This window comes from Cnephaeus nilssonii (genome assembly GCF_951640355.1).
Source record: "Cnephaeus nilssonii genome assembly, chromosome: 20".
Classification (NCBI taxonomy): domain Eukaryota; kingdom Metazoa; phylum Chordata; class Mammalia; order Chiroptera; family Vespertilionidae; genus Cnephaeus; species Cnephaeus nilssonii.
Window position 1 is genome coordinate 44,806,735 of NC_137091.1, and position 18,683 is coordinate 44,825,417.

General features: G+C 59.4%; 1 protein-coding gene across 3 annotated transcripts in view; it reads left to right on the forward strand.

Annotated features, from left to right (window-relative positions):
• PRR12 (proline rich 12) overlaps positions 1 to 18,683 on the forward strand; it is a 36,759-nt gene that overhangs the window by 8,252 nt on the left and 9,824 nt on the right. For 2 of the 3 annotated variants that reach the window (XM_079760115.1, XM_079760110.1), the window contains 8 exons: positions 660 to 772; positions 1,730 to 1,891; positions 1,976 to 5,274; positions 6,047 to 6,713; positions 8,304 to 8,824; positions 16,638 to 16,754; positions 16,886 to 17,019; positions 18,067 to 18,584. In XM_079760115.1, the coding sequence (XP_079616241.1) occupies positions 660 to 772; positions 1,730 to 1,891; positions 1,976 to 5,274; positions 6,047 to 6,713; positions 8,304 to 8,824; positions 16,638 to 16,754; positions 16,886 to 17,019; positions 18,067 to 18,584 (5,531 nt within the window). The remainder of the gene's footprint in view (positions 1 to 659; positions 773 to 1,729; positions 1,892 to 1,975; positions 5,275 to 6,046; positions 6,714 to 8,303; positions 8,825 to 16,637; positions 16,755 to 16,885; positions 17,020 to 18,066; positions 18,585 to 18,683) is intronic. The other variant, XM_079760111.1, reaches the window with a different exon arrangement.

Here is an 18,683-nt window from a genome sequence, read left to right on the forward strand (position 1 = left end):
CCCCTCCCCGCCCCCGTGAGTTGGATACTCTTTGCACACATACTTGGCTTTGCATGGTTCCATGCATTTGAACCTCAACCCCAGAGGCGGTGTTCATGGCTGTACTTGAACCTGGTACTTTATGATCCCCTCCTCATCCCACATCCCTCCCGTTTGGGGAACAATCTGCTCCTGACTGGCTTTGCACCACCCCTGGAGGTTCAGGGCCTGGGTGTTCCCACGTGTCTGCAGGCGAGGGGGTGTCTATGCGCAGCTCTGGGGTTGGCCCCAGGGTTTTGTGTCACCAGCGGGGTGGGGGCCCCCCCGACGTGGCCCCTACATTTTCAACTCGAGGCACTTTCTCTGACTTCACCCTCTCAGTGTTTGTCTCAGCCTAGTGCATGTCTGTGTTTGTAAACGTGAGGCTATATGGGCTCTATTTACTGGGACTCGGGGCTCTTTACTGCTGCTGGGGCTCGAGTGGGGACCACTTCTATGGCTCTTTAGTTGGGCACCCCGATTCCCTTGTCTTCTTTCCTTTAGGGCCCAAGGTTCCTTAAAATACCCCCTCTCCCCAATTCAGCTGGAATATTTCCCCCAACTCACCGAGGGATTTGCTGAATTCCCTTCTCCGAGGGCAGTTTAGGAGGATACCCTAACATCTCCCCCTTCCCCCCCAGCTTGGTCTATGGCAGCTCCAGGACCTCGCACCCCGAGACGGACATCTTACATCGCCAGGCCTACGGGGCCCCCCACCCACTGCAAAGCTATGCCACCAACCACCACCCTGCAGGTACGGGCCCCCCTCATCCCGCTCCGACTAGGCCGCCCCTCCCTCCGAGGCAGCTGATTGGCTACTGAAAGTTCCGCCCCTCCTAATTGGCCTTGCCCCTGCCTCCTGGCCCGCCCATGTCTGTCCTTCCTCTGATTGGTTGGCCTGAAGCTGCTTAATTTCACGCCGGATTCGTCTGCCTCTGTGTCTGGCCCCGCCCATTTCCCCTCCAATTGGTCCCATCCCCACAGCCCCCAAATCCCACCTTCTCTTCCAGGCGTTTCCTTGTCTCCAGCCCAGCCAATCACTTCCTTCTGGGTTTGCCGGTTCCCTTGGCTCCTGGGTTCTCTGAACTCTTTCCTTCTGATTGCCATTCTTCCTGATTGGCAATGATTCTTTGGACAGCCTCCTTTCCCCCTTAGATTTGCCCCTTCCTTATCCTCCCCCAGTGGCTCTGCCTCTAAGGCTTCAGATTGGCCTCTTTCCTTTGATCCTACTGCCCTCCCTTGATGGACCAGCAGTGAGACTGGATAGTCCAATTTGATCGTGACCTTCCTGGTTGGCTCCATTTGTCCTTCCCATATTTGTTTTTCTGGATCCTCTCACTTTGACTCACCCCCTTTCCATTTGTTCTGTAGTTCTACTCAGTGGCTCCAGTCAGGCCATTTCTTGTCCTTGCTGGAATTGCCCAGATACTTTGGCCTCACCCCCCTTCCTCCATTCCTAGCAACTCCCTGCCCGTTGGCTCTCACTTCCTTCCCTTCTGGATTTTTCTATTCCTTTGCCTACCTTTCTCTTCTTGGACTCCCTGCCCTGATGACTGCATCGCGCCCCATCCTGCTTACTGTCTCCTTACCACGTTCTCCCCCTTTCCTTCCCTCCAGTCCCCTTTCCCTGACCCAACTTGCCTTTGACCTCTTCCCTTTCAACCCCGCCCTGTCCCCTACCTCGCTGACTCTATCCCCTGTTCCTGGTCAGGCCTCTCTGGACTCTTTGACACTGGCCTCCACCACGCAGGCTCCGCAGGGCCCGACGCCTCCGTCATGAACCTCATCTCGGCCCTGGAGTCCCGGGGCCCCCAGCCAGGCCCCTCTGCCTCCTCTCTCCTCTCCCAGTTCCGCAGTCCTTCCTGGCAAACAGGTAAGCCCGCTGCCAACTCACGAGGGCCAGGGTGGGGCTGGCTGGTGGTCCACCCTGACCGATGGTCTCCTCCATCATCCCCAGCCATGCACACGCCAGGCCCCACGGAGCTCTTCATCTCAGGCGCCCTGCCGGGTTCCAGCACCTTTCCATCCTCCTCTGCCCTGTCGGCCTACCAGCACCCCGCTTCCTTCGGCAGCCGCCCCTTCCCGGTGCCCTCGTCCCTCAGCCTCCAGGACCCCCCGTTCAGTCCCCCCGCTAACGGGCTCCTGTCCCCTCATGACGTGCTGCACCTGAAGCCCTCGCAGGCACCCACGGTGCCCTCCTCGCTAGGCTTTGAGCGCCTGGCGGGGGGTGGTGTCTTGGGGCCCGCTGGTCTTGGCCCGGCCCAGACCCCTCCTTACCGCCCTGGCCCCCCAGACCCACCTCCGCCTCCCCGACACCTCCCAACTCAGTTCAACCTGCTGGCTTCCTCTTCCGCCGCCGCCGCCGCCGCCGAGCAGTCCTCCCCACAGCTCTACAACTTCTCGGGGGCTGCCCCAGGCCCGCCGCCCGAGCGGGCCCTGCCCCGCCAGGACACCGTCATCAAGCACTACCAACGGCCAGCCAGTGCCCAGCCCCCGCCGCCCCCGCCATCTGCCCACGCCCTCCAGCACTATCTGAGCTGTGGAGGCAGCTACCCCTCCATGGGCCATCGGGCCAACCTGGCCTGCAGCCCCCTGGGCGGTGGGGAACCTTCCCCAGGCGCTGGGGAGCCTAGCAAGGCTGGGCCCAGCGGAGCCGCGGCCGGGGGGTCCGGCCGGGCTGCGGGCCCCGAGGCGGCCGGAGGAGGCGGAGCCGGGGGTGGCGGCGGAGGGTACCGCCCCATCATTCAGTCCCCTGGTTATAAGACGGGCAAAGGCGGCTATGGAGCCGCTGCGGGTGGTGCCAATAGGCCCCCGCCACCTCGTTCAACCGCCACACCCAAATGCCAGAGCCTGGGTGGTCCAGCAGCGGCCTATGCCACTGGGAAGACCTCTGGGGCTGGCGGGGCGGGAGGCCAGGCCTATTCTCCTGGTCAGCCCCAGGGGCTTCTAGGACCCCAGGCCTACGGGCAAGGGTTTGGAGGGGGTCAAGCACAGGACTTGAGCAAAGGCCCTAGCTACTCAGGGGGGCCTCCCCAGCCCCCTAGTGGCCCCCAGCCTCCTGGCCTAGCCACGTGTCAGAGCTACTCCCCTGACCAGCTGCAGGGGCAGCTGTATGGGGTGCAGGGCGAGCCGTACCCAGGGCCAGCTGCCCACTCCCAGGGGCTGCCCACCGCCAGCCCCTCACTCAGCTATAGTACCGGCCATTCCCCGGCGCTCTCGGGCCACGGCGGCGGCTGGGGTCCCAGCTCCCTGGGTGGTGGTGGAGAGGCCAGCCCCTCTCACATCATCCGCCCGCTGCAGTCGCCACCTGCCTCTGGTCGCCCGCCTGGAGTCGGCTCTCCGGGAGCCCCTGGCAAATACCTGAGCTCCGTCCTGGCCTCAGCCCCGTTCCTGGCACCCCCGGGAGCCGGCAGCTACGCGGCCGGAGCCGGCGGCTACAAAGGCAAGGGGGATGGCTCGGAGCTGCTGGCAGGCCCCGGGGGGCCTCCGGCTGAGCGCACCGAGGACGAGGAGTTCCTCATCCAGCACCTCTTACAGGCGCCCAGCCCCCCGAGGACCTCAGGAGCCGATGGCTTGGTGGGCGAAGATGGGGCGGCAGATGCCTCCAAAGGACTTGGGGGGAGTGGCGGGGCTGGGGGTCCCCCGGGCACACCCTATGAGCTGGCCAAGGAAGATCCCCAGAGGTACCATCTGCAGAGCGTCATCCGTACCAGTGCCAGCCTCGATGAGGGTGCCACGGCGGCCCTGGAGCTAGGCCTGGGGAGGCTGAAGGAGAAGAAGAAAGGGCCGGAGCGGGGTGGTGAGACCCCTGAGGGGCTAGCCACCTCGGTTGTCCACTACGGGGCCGGTGCCAAGGAGCTGGGGGCCTTTCTCCAGAAGAGCCCGCCACCCCCACCCCCCACGGCCCAGCCTGCCCAGCCCACCCCCCACGGCCTCCTCCTGGAGGCCGGAGGCCCTGACCTCCCACTGGTGCTGCCTCCTCCTCCCCCACAGCTGCTTCCCTCGGTCCTCAGCCACACCCCCAGCCCGTCCTCCAGCACCCCCAAAGTCGGAGTCCATCTCCTTGAACCAGCCACCCGAGACGGGGCACCCCAACCGCCCCCGCCTCCTCCCCCACCGCCACCCATGCCTCTCCAGCTCGAGGCCCATCTACGCAGCCACGGGCTGGAGCCCGGTGCCCCCAGCCCCCGCCTGCGACCCGAGGAGAGCCTGGAGCCGCCGGGTACCATGCAGGAACTGCTCGGGGCCCTGGAACCACTGCCCCCTGGGCCCGGGGACACGGGCGTGGGCCCGCCCAACAGCGAGGGCAAGGATCCCTCGGGTGCCTACCGCAGCCCCAGCCCGCAAGGCACCAAGGCTCCCCGCTTTGTGCCGCTCACCTCCATCTGCTTCCCCGACTCCTTGCTCCAAGACGAGGAGCGCAGCTTCTTCCCCACCATGGAGGAGATGTTCGGCGGAGGGGCCGCCGACGACTACGGCAAGGCCGGGCCGCCCGAGGACGAAGGTGACCCCAAGGCGGGCACTGGGCCCCCGCCGGGCCCCCCGGCCTATGACCCCTACGGGCCCTACTGCCCAAGTCGGGCGTCTGGAGCAGGGCCCGAGACGCCGGGCCTGGGCCTCGACCACAGCAAGCCGCCTGAGCTGCCCTCCACGGTCAACGCCGAGCCCCTGGGCTTGATCCAGAGCGGGCCCCACCAGGCGGCCCCGCCGCCCCCGCCGCCTCCACCACCCGCCTCCGAGCCCAAGGGAGGCCTGACCTCGCCCATCTTCTGCTCCACCAAGCCAAAGAAGCTGCTCAAGACGTCCTCCTTCCACCTGCTCCGGCGCCGCGACCCTCCCTTCCAGACGCCCAAGAAACTGTATGCCCAGGAGTACGAGTTCGAGGCCGACGAGGACAAGGCTGACGTGCCTGCCGACATCCGCCTCAACCCCCGGCGCCTGCCCGACCTGGTGTCCAGCTGCCGCTCCCGCCCGGCCCTCTCACCGCTGGGTGACATCGACTTCTGTCCGCCCAACCCCGGCCCCGACGGCCCCCGGCGCCGGGGCCGCAGGCCCACCAAGGCCAAGCGCGACGGCCCGCCCCGACCCCGGGGCAGACCCCGCATCCGCCCGCTGGAGGTCCCCACCACCACGGGGCCGTCCTTGTCCTCCACACCCACTGACGGGGCCAAGAAACCCCGGGGTCGGGGCCGTGGCCGGGGCAGGAAGGCCGAGGAAGCGGGGGGCACCCGGCTGGAGCCCCTGAAGCCACTGAAGGTGAGGGCGAGTGGGGCGCCAGCGCCTGAGTCTTAGAGAAAGGCAAGGGTCGGGGCCACGTTGCAAGTTCTTGAGTGTGACTGGGGATATGGTTTCTATTTCTTTTTATGTTTTTATTTTTTAAAATATTTTTACTGGTTTTTAGAGAAGGGAAGGGAGAGGAGAGGGATTGAGAGAGAGAGAAACACGGATGATAAATATCATCGATTGGCCGTGTCCTGCATGTCCCCCTGGGGATCGAGCCTGCCATCTGGGCATGTGCCCTGACCAGGAATCCAGCCCGTGATCTCTTGGTTCCTGGGTCAAAACTCAACCACTGAGCCACACTGGCTCAGCTGGTTTATATTTCTAAAACCCGTGAGGAGATGACTCTTAAGGGCTGAAATTCCAGGATTGCGCTGTTGGGGTGATCTGAGAACTGACACTCGGGTTTTAGAGGGAGGCAAGAGATTGGAGCTTGGGTTCTTATCCATGGCGGATGCTAGATGCCTGGGTCTGGGCGGGAGGGAGGGAGGTCTGGAGCCCTGGGCTCCCGGACTGAGCAAGGAGAGGTCAGTGAGTAATAAAAGGATGGAACTGAGTCCTGTCGTTCTGGAATCCGAAGGGGTCTGTGGACTTGAATTCAAGGATTCTCTGGGCTGAGTCTGGGGACTTCCAACTTTAGGGTCTGAAGTTGGAAGGGGGCTGGGGTTCTGGACTCGGGGGTCTGAGGGAGGAGGGGACTTGGGGCCCGACTCTTGGGCCCTGACCCCCCCACTACTCCTGTATCTAGATCAAGCTGTCTGTGCCCAAGGCTGGTGAGGGTCTGGGGGCCTCATCTGGTGACGCCCTATCAGGCGCCGACCACAACAGCTTGGACTCGGGCCTGACTCGGGAGAAGATCGAGGCCAAGATCAAGGAGGTGGAGGAGAAGCAGCCGGAGATGAAGTCCGGCTTCATGGCCTCCTTCCTGGACTTCCTCAAGTCGGGCAAGCGCCACCCCCCGCTCTACCAGGCCAGCATGACGCCTCCGCTCAGCCCCCCCAAGAGCGTGCCGCCCTCCGTGCCCACGCGAGGCCTGCAACCCCAGCCCCCCTCTGCCCCCGCCGTGCCACACCCTCCGCCCACGGGCGCCTTTGGGCTGGGCGGCGCGCTGGAGGCCGCGGAGAGTGAGGGGCTGGGGCTGGGCTGCCCTTCGCCCTGCAAGCGGCTGGACGAGGAGCTGAAACGGAACCTTGAGACGCTGCCCTCCTTCTCCTCGGACGAGGAAGACTCTGTGGCCAAGAACCGGGACCTGCAGGAGAGCATCTCCTCGGCCATCTCTGCCCTCGACGACCCGCCCCTTGTTGGGCCCAAGGACACCTCCACTCCGGACGGGCCCCCCTTGGCTACTGAGGCTCCTGTCCCAGGGCCACCCCCTCTCCCAGGGCTCCCCAGTGCCAGCAGCAATGGCACGCCTGGTGAGCTCTGGGAAGATGGTCCAGGGGAGGGGCAGGGGTTTCCTGTTCGGGACGCCGGGTACAGTTATGTGGGAGACGCCCTGTTGAAGGGACACTGTGTTAGATGATGTAGATTTGCATATCTGTGGAGGTAACTGCTGAGGGCAAACAAGTGCTTTGAGAGAGGGGTGTTTTTTTCTGATCTGCCCGCAGGTGCTAAGTGGACTGGCAGGGGCCCCAAGGTGGGCACTGGAGAATGCTGGGGGACAGGGCAGGTTATAAGTGATGGGGACAGCTGGTAACGGGGTACTCGGTGAGCTTTTTAAACCGGCAGGGGATCCGCGCCCTGAGAAGGGCTCTGGAGTTAGTGATGTGTGCTAAAGAACAGGAAGATTTCGGGGGGCAGAGAGAGAGACTTAGGGAGGGTAGTTTAAAAAGAGACTGGAACACTGACTGGTCTTAGGGAAGGCCGGTGGGTATGGCTGGGTCTCTATGGGGTTCTGATCTGAAGCTTTGGACAAAATGTAAGGGCCTTTAATGAGGGTAACAGGTGTAGGGGTTTGGAGGAGGGCATTTGGGGCGGTTAATGAGGGGGGCTTGAGGGCTCAGAGAAGGACGTTACAGAGACCCATTAGGAGTTAGTACAGAGGAGAAGGGCATTGCCTATTCCGAGAATGGAGGAGGACTTGGGGTGAGGAGGATGGGACCTCTGAGCAGGAAAGGAGGCGGTAGAGCATGGAGGGAATGGTTTCGGAATGGGGAAGAACAGGGAGGAATGGGGGTTGAAGCCAGGCAAGGGCATAGAGGCCATAAAGCCACGTTCAGGACTAAAATGGGCATTCGGGTGGGAGCTGGGCGTTGGCCTCAGGGACCTGGGTGGCAAGCGGAGGCAGAGGGCTTCTCACAGGAAGGGACGTTCATATTCAGGGACGAGAGAAGAGGTTCTGGGGATGGCAGCAGGTGGCATTTGGAAACGAGGCAGGGCAGGGCAAGGAACTTCGTAGGGACTAGGCTGGGGAGCAGGGGAGATGCGACCAGAGTGGGGGACAGGTGAGTGAGGACAGAGTGTAAACAGCATAGGAGACTCCTGACCCTGGGGGTGGGGGAGGGGGGGCATTGAGCAATGGTATTGGGATAGAGCTACAGAGATGGGGTCTTTGACGTCCGGGTGGGAAGACTGATGAGGACATTGGAGGGAGAGGTTACAGGGACGTGGGCTTCCTGTGGGTGTCTGTACGGGTGCCTATTGAAGGTCAGGAAGGTGACTGGACGGGATCGGAGAGCGGGGTCAGATAGGAGCTTTGCAGGAGGAGCCAGGGCAACAAGAGTAACAAGAGACGGAGGTGAAGGGCGGGCGGGGTACCGGTGTGTGGTAGCTAAAGAACTCAGTTTCATCAGGAGGGATGTCTGGGTGCAGAGGTGGGGGGTGGGGGTGGGGGTGGGGGGTGGGGGGCGGATTGGCGCCCTAGAGGAGACTAGGCACAAGCTGGGAGCACCTTTCACTGACTGCAGAAACCGGAGGGACATGCCGGGATGCTGATGGGAAGCAGGCTGAAGCTCTGGGAGGGGGGGCTCTGGGGGTCCAGCCCTGATGCTCCTCTTGCCCCCCAGAGCCCCCGCTGCTGGAGGAGAAGCCCCCGCCCTCTCCGCCGCCTGCCCCAACGCCCCAGCCGCCGCCCCCACCGCCAGCCCTGCCCTCGCCACCTCCCTTGGTGGCTCCCGCTCCGGCTCCGGCTCTGGCTCCGGCTCCAGCTCCGGCTCCGGCTCCAGCTCCAGCTCCTGCTCCCGCTCCTGCTCCCATTCCCGCTCCGGCTCCTGCTCTGGCGCCTCTGGCTCCCGCTCCCGCCCCGGCCCCGGCGTCCAGCTCGCCACCTCCGCCACCTCCACCGGCCCTGCCTTCGCCACCTGCCCCGCCGCCCCCACCAGCCGCTGCCCCGCCCGAGGAGCCGGCCGCCCCTTCCCCCGAGGACCACGAGCCGCCGGACGCCCGGCCCCTGCACTTGGCCAAGAAGCAGGAGACCGCGGCCCTGTGCGGGGAGACGGACGAGGAGGCCGGCGAGAGCGGCGGGGAGGGCATCTTCCGCGAGCGGGACGAGTTCGTCATCCGAGCGGAGGACATACCTTCCCTCAAGGTGAGTCCCCGGCCTGCCTCGCGGCTGGACCGGCCGGAGGGGGGCGGTCACCGCGGGGACGTGGGGACACGCAGCCTGTAGATACTGTTTGGTGTGTCCGTTCCCTATAACTAGATGACACCCGTTGTTAACTGTTTATGGGGTCACCCGGGGTGCCGGGGCTATAGTGAGGAGCAAAGCGCGTGAGGTCTGGTCTCTGGAGGATGTTCTTGGGACAGAACCATGAACATGACATCACCTGGAATGCAGTAGCCGGTGGGTTGGGCATGCCCATATGTCAGGCACATCTGAAACCTTTGAGGCAGACCAGCCAGTTCACTGCTTCCAGTTACTCCGCACCACAAGCTCCAGCCCCACGGGCCAAAGCCAGCCCTTGGCCTGGTTCATTAGCATATGGCCACACCCACTCATTTGCATATCACCTTACACTGCTTTCCCCATACACGCGGAGGTGGTGCTTGCAGCTGGGCCTCGCTGGCCTGCAGAGCTGGGCCTTTGCTGGCCTCTGCGGTGCTTGGCTCCTGGGCAGGTAGAATTGGACCAGAGGGTTAATACAGTATAAGTGCTCCCCAAGGCCCTGCCTCGCCGGTTTGGCTCGGTGGATAGAGCGTTGGCCTGCGGACTGAAGGGTCCCAGGTTCGATTCCGGTCAAGGGCATGTACCTTGGTTGCGGGCACATCCCCAGTGGGGGGTGTGCAGGAGGCAGCTGATCGATGTTTCTCTCTCATCGATGTTTCTAACTCTCTCTCCCTCTCCCTTCCTCTCTGTAAAAAATCAATAAAACATATTTTTAATAAATAAATAAATAGAAAGTGCTCACCAAAGGGTAGGTGACAACAGATGCCGGTGCAGCGCTTCTCACAGGCATGCGGCAGAGCACGGAGGGCGAGCACTCGGTAGGTCAGTGAGCCATGAAGCACCCTGATGGCGACCCCAGAAGCTGCGGCCATTCTCCACAGGAGTCATTGTCACTGGCTGGGTGTTGACTAGGGGACAGGTACCGTGTTCGGGCCTGGATGTGCGCTGTCACATTTCATTTAATCATGGGTGTTGTTTCTTCTCAAATACAGATGGAGAAACTGTGGGACGGATTAATTGTAAGGGCAATGACTGTTATTACACCCTTTATGGAGTGTTTTACGAGATGGACGTCACGTAGTTTCCCGACATTATTTTTAAGCCATTTCATTGTGGGGAAAGTAGAGCGAATAGAACACCGGGCCTGTGTGTACCCATTACTCCGCTTCCACCATCGTCACCTCCTGGCTGGTCCTGCTCCCCCTGCCCCACCCCACCCACCCCAGACATCATATCCTTTCACCCACATTTTATCATCTTTTTTTTTGGCATGAAATTTGATACATTCCAAAGAACGGTCATAAGAGATTTGTAAGTTGTGAAGCAAAATGCTAGAATGAACACCTATGTCCCCCCACCTCCCAGCCATCAACCAGAGCGTTCCCAGTGCCTCGAGTCTCAGGTGTCACCCCCTGGCCGGTCCTCCTGCGTCCCCCCGGGCCGTACCACTTGGTCGTGCCCTGTGTACATGATTTCATTTTACCCTCACGACTTCTGGGGCTGATTTGGCCAGTCAGCCTGGGACAAGCGAGGGACGTGTTGAATAGGCACCAATCGTAGGAACTGGGGCCCAGCCAGCGTGGCTCAGTGGTTGAGTGTCGACCTATGACCCAGGAGGTCACGGTTCAATTCCCAGTCAGGGCACATGCCCAGGTTCCAGGCTCCATACACAGTATGGGGTATGCAGGAGGCAGCTGATCAATGATTCTCTCTCTTCATTGATGTTTCTGTCTCTCTCTCCCTTTCCCTTCCTCTCTGAAGTAAAAAAATAAAAGATAGTAGGAATTGGACAGGATTTGGGGCACGTCACAGTCAGAATGTAGTTTAATCTTTTTTTCCCCTTTAACTGTGATATCTTATGCATACCACAAAGTTGATCCTTTTCACCCTTTTTAAGTGTACCATTCAGTGACATGAAGTATATTATATTGTTGTGCAAAACTGTCTCCAAGTTTTATCTTTTTTTTTTTGGCTATAATTTTTTCATAGACTTTGTATGGCCTCATATGAGTATTGTGTTATATTTCCTTTTCTGTTTTTTTAAAAATTATTTTTATTGATTTCAGAGAGGAAGGAAGAGGGAGAGAGAGATAGAAACATCAATGATGAGAGAGAATCACTGACTGGCTGCCTCCTGCACGCCCCCCACTGGGGTCCGAGCCCACAACCCGGGCATGTGTCCTGACCAGAATCGAACCCAGGACCCTTCAGTCCACAGGCCGAGGCTCTATCCACTGAGCCAAACTGGGTAGGGCTCCTTTTCTGTTTTTAAGGGATCTTTTCAACAGTTTGTATACGATAGTAATTAGTTGTTCTTTGAAAGTTTGTTACAATTACCTATAAACCTGTCTAGGGCTCAGGGGGTAGGGTAGGAATTTTAATAATAATTATAATTTTTTTTTGTTAGTATTCACCTGAGGATATTTTTTCCTTTTTTTTTTTTTTTTGTTTTTTTTTTTTTAGAGAGAGAGTGGAAGGAAGGGGGAAAGAGAGAGTAACACCACTGTGAGAGAGACACATTGATTGGTTGCCTCCCGCACTCGCCCCCACAGGGGCCAGGGATCAAACCTGCAACCCAGATATGTGCCCTTGACTGGGAATCGAACCCACGACCCTTTGGTGCATGGGCTGATGCTCTAACCACCGAGAAAAACCAACCAGGGCTCCAAGATTTATCATATATATGTAGCTTGATAGATAGATAGATAGATAGATAGATAGATAGATAGATAGATAGATATACTGTGTGTGTGTGTGTATATATATATACATATATATATATATATATATATATATATATATATATATATATATGTTGATTTCAGAGAGGAAGGGAGAGAGAGAGAGAGAGAGAGATAGAAACATCAATGATGAGAGAGAATCATCGATCAGCTGCCTCCTGCACACCCCCCACGGGGGATCAAGCCCGAAACCCAGGCATGTGCCCTTGACCGGAATAGAACCCGTGACTTGTCAGACCTCAGGCCGACGCTCTATCCACTGAGCCAAACTAGCTAGGGCTCCAAGATTTATCTTTATAATCACCTTCCTTTATAAGGGATTATTATCCCCATTTTACAGGGAAGGAAACTGAGGCGCAGAGCAGTATAGTAGCGTTCCCAAGCTTTCACAGCTGGGACCTGCACGCAGCCCTCCTGCCCTCTGGGAGCCCGTGCCCTCAGCACCAGACTCAGCGGTTCTCTCTGTAGTTCTGTCAAACACTGACAATGACGCAGCCAGTGCTACTGGGCGCTCAGCACTGGGCCAATGAACAGGGCTCTGGGCAGGGACCGTGGCTCCCAATTTACAGATGAGGAAGTTCACGATCGGAGAGAGGGAATCATTTGGCTGGTGAGTGTTGAGCTGGGACCGGAGCCAGAGCCATCTGATACCACCTCCCGGCTGGCATGGGGCAGAGGAGGGGACCGGGCAAGGACTCAGTGCTTAAAATACAACACAAGTGTGCGTTGTAATGGGGGACGCACAGCCTCGGGACTGAGTCACCAAGGCAGATGTTGGGGACTCGTTCATGTACCTGGAGTCAGGGCAGGCTGGCGGCATGGTTGTGGAGAGCCTGGCTTTGACGTTCATCTGACCGGTACGAATCTCTGCCACTTCTGAGCTAGACGGGTATGGAACCTTCCTGAGCCTCAGTGCCCTCATCTGTGAAATGGGCTGATCATATCAGGACCTCCTTCATGCAGTGGGAGGACTCGGGCGTCATGGCTTGCTCGGTGCTCTGACCGTGGGTGGCACGCTGAGGTGTCCTGTAAGCTTTGCTTCTCGTATTCATCTTGGTGATCTTGGTGATCTTGGGGAGATCTCTGGTGCAGTGCTTCGCCACGTTTGTCTGTAGGCCAGATAGCACATATTTTTGGCTTTGTAAACCACTTAGGGTCTCTGACACATGTTCTTTACTTTTCCTTTTTTACAATTTTTTAAAAATGTAGAAACCGCCTGGCCGGTATGGTTCCGTGGTTGAGCGTTGACCTATGAACCAGGAGGTCACGGTTCGATTCCTGGTCAGGGCACATGCCCGGGTTGCGGGCTCCATCCCCAGTGTGGGGTGCGCAAGAGGCAGCCGATCAATGATTCTCTCTCATCATTGATGTTTCTCTCTCTCTCTCTCTCTCTCTCTCCCTCTCTCTTCCTCTCAAATCAATTAAAAAAGAAAACATTTTTAAATGTAGAAACCATTCTTAGCTCTTAGATCTATAAAAATGGGCCACGGGCCATCGTTTTTTCCTAGAGCACTGGCAGTCCAATAGAAATATCATGAGTCATACACATCATTGAAACTTCCTTGGATCCACATTTTAAAAAAAATATATTTTATTGATTTTTTACAGAGAGGAAGGGAGAGGGAGAGAGAGTTAGAAACATCGATAAGAGAGAAACATCGATCAGCTGCCTCCTGCACACCCCCTACTGTGGATGTGCCCGCAACCCAGGAACATGCCCTTGACCAGAATCGAACCTGGGACCTTTCAGTCCACAGGCTGACGCTCTATCCACTGAGCCAAACCGGTTAGGGCTGGATCCACATTTTTAAACAGTTAAAAGATGGGTGAGATTAGCCACAGGAATGTCTTTTCTTTAACCCAGCATATCTAAAATAGCATTTCAGCATGTAATTAATATAGAAAAACTTGATGTTTTATGTGGTGTGTGTGTGTGTGTGTGTGTGTGTGTGTGTGTGTGTGTGTGTTTTATGTACCAAATCTTCGAAATCCAGTGAGTATTTTACACCCATAGAACATTCAGATCAGCTGCATTTCAAGTGCTCAAGAGCCACATGTGGGGAGGGAGGGGCTGCTGACCTGGAGCAGCCCGGATTAGCCCCCTCCCTGCTTCATGTTCCCCATCTGTAACATGGGTGTGATCATATTCACTCTCAGTACTTGGGGATGTTGAAGATTTAGCAGGATGTGAATTCTGAGCACATGAGAGTTGGTTGGATGGAGAAAAGTGTGGGGAGGATGGGCCAGCCAGCGGGGAGAGTCTGTGAAGCATGGCCTGCTTGTGATGTGCAGGGAATCAAGGAGTCGAGCCTTGGCCAGTGAGCCCCACGTCTGGAATGAATGGGAGAGTCTGCTCTGGGTGGCTCCGCAGGGAGGTGGCTGTGGAGGTGTCCAGTTCTGGAGTGCCTTCAGAACTGTGACTCCCCTGTTAACGGACCCCGCAGGCTCGAGGTGTCTAGCTTCCTCACATCCTGCTGCTTACTGTCCTTCTCTCAGCCTGTCACAGTTCAAATTCCCAGAACAGAATCTGATTGGTCGAGCTCAGCCTTTGGGGTCAGTGGGTGGGGCAACTTCCCTGGTAAGTGGAAGTGGGCGTTGGCATGAGGAGAGGCAGGAAGGACATGGCTTTGGTACGAACTGGCACTGGTGAGGAGCTGGCAGGGATGTTTGCCAGTTGACTGGGTCCGATGACGAGGGGTAGGGGGGAGGCGGGGGAATCCTGGGAGAAAAGTGGTTTGGGGGAAGACACCAAGCCCAATGGGAAAGCAGTGAGCCCAGGGACTTAGTCCAGCTAGAGAATCAGCTGACTCCTTAGAGAAAGCAGATGGGCAGTGGGGGGAGGCAGAGGTGGGGTGGTTTTCCCTGGCTTCAGGGGGAGGGGGGAGCCCTAATGGATTTCTCAACGGCTTCTGAGAACTAGAACAGGGCACATCCTATTCACAATGAGAGAGAAAAAGCACCCCCGGTGGGGGACCCTGCATTTGCAAAAAGTGTGGAGTTCAAAAGTCTGGGGCTTGCTCTGGCCAGTGTGGCTCAGTTGGTTGGACATCATTCTATGCACCGAAAGGTTGCCAGTTCAATTCCTTGTCAGCGCACATGCCCGGGTTGCATGCTCGATCCCCAGGGGTGGGCATTCAGGAGGCAGCTGATCGATGTTTCTCTTTCACATCCATGTTTCTCTCCTTCTCCCTTCCTCTCTCTCTAAAAAAAAAAGTCGGGGGCTTGTCTGCTGAGCTTGGAGGGGTCTGCATGGCCTGCTGCGCAGGGGCAGGAGAGGGGAGAGGAAACGGGGGCAAAGTCTCTCCGTGCCCGCCTGCCGAGGGTTTTGGAGCAGGGTAGGATGTACGTGGACTTTTCAGTCCTTGGGCCTCTGGCCTGGCTCCCTGAGGAGCCAGAAGGGAGGACTGACAACCGTGGTTTCCTGGAGGAAAGCACGCTAGGTGGGGGACGCCTGCGTCCCTGTCCCATCCTGCCTCCCTCTTGTGTGAGGCTCAGGCGAGAGCCTCTGGACTGCATTTTCGTCAGGTTATGGAAACGCCTGCTATGTGGATCGGATTGATCTGAGGGACATGAGGCATCGTGGCTGCGAGAGCAGTTGACCCAAAACCAAGGGTAGATAACCAATACCTGGCACGCAGCCCTCCGTGTTGCCGCTGTCAGGGGCAGACATTATTAATTGATCCCAGCACTCGCTCCTGCTGAGCCAGGTGCTCAGGGCAGCCATGACCAATCGATTGGAGTGATCCTCCGAATGCTGTTGTGGCCCCTTGACCATGGAGTCTGTGATGGCAGGCACTGCTCCTCCTCCATCCCTGGGTCAGCACAATGCACAGTGCACGTATCCCCCTACGTGCTTAGTCTTTTCGGATCTGTACCACCGGGAGTTGCTCCCGTCTAGAGCCACGGCCGTCACACACTTCCCTGGCAGCCCTGGTCATCACCCAGTCCCCGCATGGAAAGGGACACGGTCCTTCCAAGACTCATTTAGGTGTCACTTCTTCCAGGAAGCGTTCTTGGATTCAGATTGAGTTGAGGGTCCGTTCTCTAGGCTTCTGGGGCATCCGCCATTAATACATTTCTTCTTCTTTTTTTAATATACTTTATTGATTTTTTACAGAAAGGAAGGGAGAGGGATAGAGAGTTAGAAACATCAATGAGAGAGAAACATCGATCAGCTGCCTCCTGCACACCCCCCACTGGGGACGTGCCCGCAACCAAGGTACATGCCCTTGACTGGAATCGAACCTGGGACCCTTGAGTCTGCAGGCCGACGCTCTGTGCACTGAGCCAAACCGGTCAGGGCCGTTAACACATTTCCTATCGGTGCTGTTATTGTGTGCCTGTGTCTGGCTCCCCTCCTGCCCGTCTCACTCCCCAAGGTCAGATGCTGGGTCTCACTCCCACCCATGGGTTCCAGTGCCCAGTCAGGGGCCCACGAGCCTCGGTGTGTGGGCGGGGGTCTGAGGGGGTGCAGGGGGTGGAGATGGGAGAGCCGTTACCTGGGTCCTGCCCCGGGTGGGTAGGCGGATGGAGTGAATGGTCTCAGGTAACCTGTCACCTGTCTGTTCTTGGCACCAGCCACAGCCTTGCCCTGCTTTGGTTAGTTGCTTGTCTGCCTTGTTGCCCGGGTAACGAAGACCCCATAACAAGGCTTTGTCAGTCTCCTTGGCGGCTGTGCCCTGGGGCCAGACACGGTGTCTGGAAAAGGGTGGGTGGCAGGTGCTTGCGTTTTGCCATTACCGCATGCGGGGGGCGTGTGCCATCCGACCGGACTGAGCGCCGGATGAGCCGGAGGAGGACAGGGCCAGACGCCAGCTGTCTCCGGACTCAGCGAGGTCCCCGGGGCTCAGGCCCTCACGAGACCAAAAGATATCTGTCTGACCGCGATGCCTTTTGTCTAAGGGGGTACCGAGGGAGGCCCGAGGGCCAGGAATTGGGGGGCAGGGCGCAGGAACGGGTGCTGACCCCGCCGGCCTCGCTGTGCCCCTCCTCAGCTGGCGCTGCAGACGGGCCGAGAGCCCCCACCCATCTGGCGCGTCCAGAAGGCCCTGCTGCAGAAGTTCACCCCGGAGATCAAGGACGGGCAGCGGCAGTTCTGCGCCACCAGTAACGTAAGCCTGCGGGGGCAGCGAGGACCCGCCCCGCCGGGGGGTCCGGCCCGGGGCGGTGGGAGTCTCGGGGGTCGGGGCTGCCCCGATGGGGCGGTGAAGGAGTTTCTTCTTGTGCCTCTTCCCCTCCGTAGTATTTGGGATATTTTGGGGACGCAAAAAACCGGTACCAGCGCCTTTATGTGAAGTTTCTGGAAAACGTCAACAAGAAGGATTACGTGAGGGTCTGTGCTCGGAAACCCTGGCACCGGCCCCCAGCGCCTGTCAGGTACCGTGGGGCCTGGGGGACGGGGGGCGGGCACGGCCAGAAGGCTAGGGGACCGAACATGCGACAGGAAATTGTCAGGAGGAGGGGACAGAGCAGGGCTGGACAGAGACCCAGAGAGAGATGGACAGGCCCAGGGAGAGACGGACAGGCCCAGAGAGAGATGGACAGGCCCAGAGAGAGATGGACAGGCCCAGGGAGAGATGGACAGGCCCAGGGAGAGACGGACAGGCCCAGAGAGAGATGGACAGGCCCAGAGAGAGATGGACAGGCCCAGGGAGAGACGGACAGGCCCAGAGAGAGATGGACAGGCCCAGAGAGAGATGGACAGGCCCAGGGAGAGATGGACAGGCCCAGAGAGAGATGGACAGGCCCAGAGAGAGATGGACAGGCCCAGGGAGAGACGGACAGGCCCAGATAGAGATGGACAGGCCCAGGGAGAGATGGACAGGCCCAGGGAGAGACGGGCAGGCCTAGAGAGAGATGGACAGGCCCAGAGAGAGATGGACAGGCCCAGGGAGAGATGGACAGGCCCAGAGAGAGACGGACAGGCCCAGATAGAGATGGACAGGCCCAGGGAGAGATGGACAGGCCCAGGGAGAGACGGGCAGGCCCAGAGAGAGACGGACAGGCCCAGAGAGAGATGGACAGGCCCAGGGCAGGAAACAGGCCCAGGGAGAGATGGACAGGCCCAGGGCAGGGGACAGGCCCAGGGAGAGATGGAGAGTCCAGGGCAGGGGACAGGCCCAGGGAGAGACGGACAGGCCCAGGGAGAGACGGACAGGCCCAGGGAGAGACGGGCAGGCCCAGAGAGAGATGGACAGGCCCAGGGCAGGGGACAGGCCCAGGGAGAGATGGAGAGTCCAGGGCAGGGGACAGACCCAGGGAGAGACCGAGAGCCCAGGGCAGGGGACAGGCCCAGAGAGGATCCACCTCACGAGAGGGAAGGTGGTCTGTGCTTAGAGCTGTGGGCTGGGCAGGGGGGGTCCCAAGAGGAGAACTTGGGTTTCTTGGGGGCTGCTGACTGTTCCCTCCCATGTCCCCTCCCAGGCGCTCGGGGCAGGCCAAGGGCCCGGCCTCTGTGGGGGGCAGCTCCGCCCCCGCCCCCAAGGCCCCGGGGCCACCTCCGAAGCCTGAGACCCCTGACAAGATGACATCTGAGAAGCCCCCAGAGCAGCCACCCGAGACGGTGGTGCCCGAGCCCCCTGCCCCTGAGAAGGCGTCCCCCCCTCGGCCCGTGGAGAAGGAGAAAGAGAAGGAGAAGGAGAAGGAGAAGGAGAAGGAGAAGGAGAAGGAGAAGGAGAAGGAACGGGTGACGCGTGGGGAGCGGCTGCTGCGAGGGGACCGGGGCACAGGCGGGCGGCAGACCCGGCCGGAGCGGAGCCTCACCGGACAGCCCGCCACCTCCCGGCTGCCCAAGACCCGGCCCACCAAGGTGAAGGCCGAGCCGCCCCCCAAGAAGAGGAAGAAGTGGCTGAAGGAGGTGGCAGGCAACGCCTCGGCGGGCGGGGGCCCCGCAGGCAGCTCCTCGGACTCAGAGTCATCCCCCGGAGCGCCCAGCGAGGACGGTGAGGCCCTGGGCAGCCAGGAGGCTGGTGGGGAGGTTTGGGGCGGGGCGTTGAGGGGGGGACTCCGGGCCTTCGGAAGGAGGCACGGGCGAGGGCTGT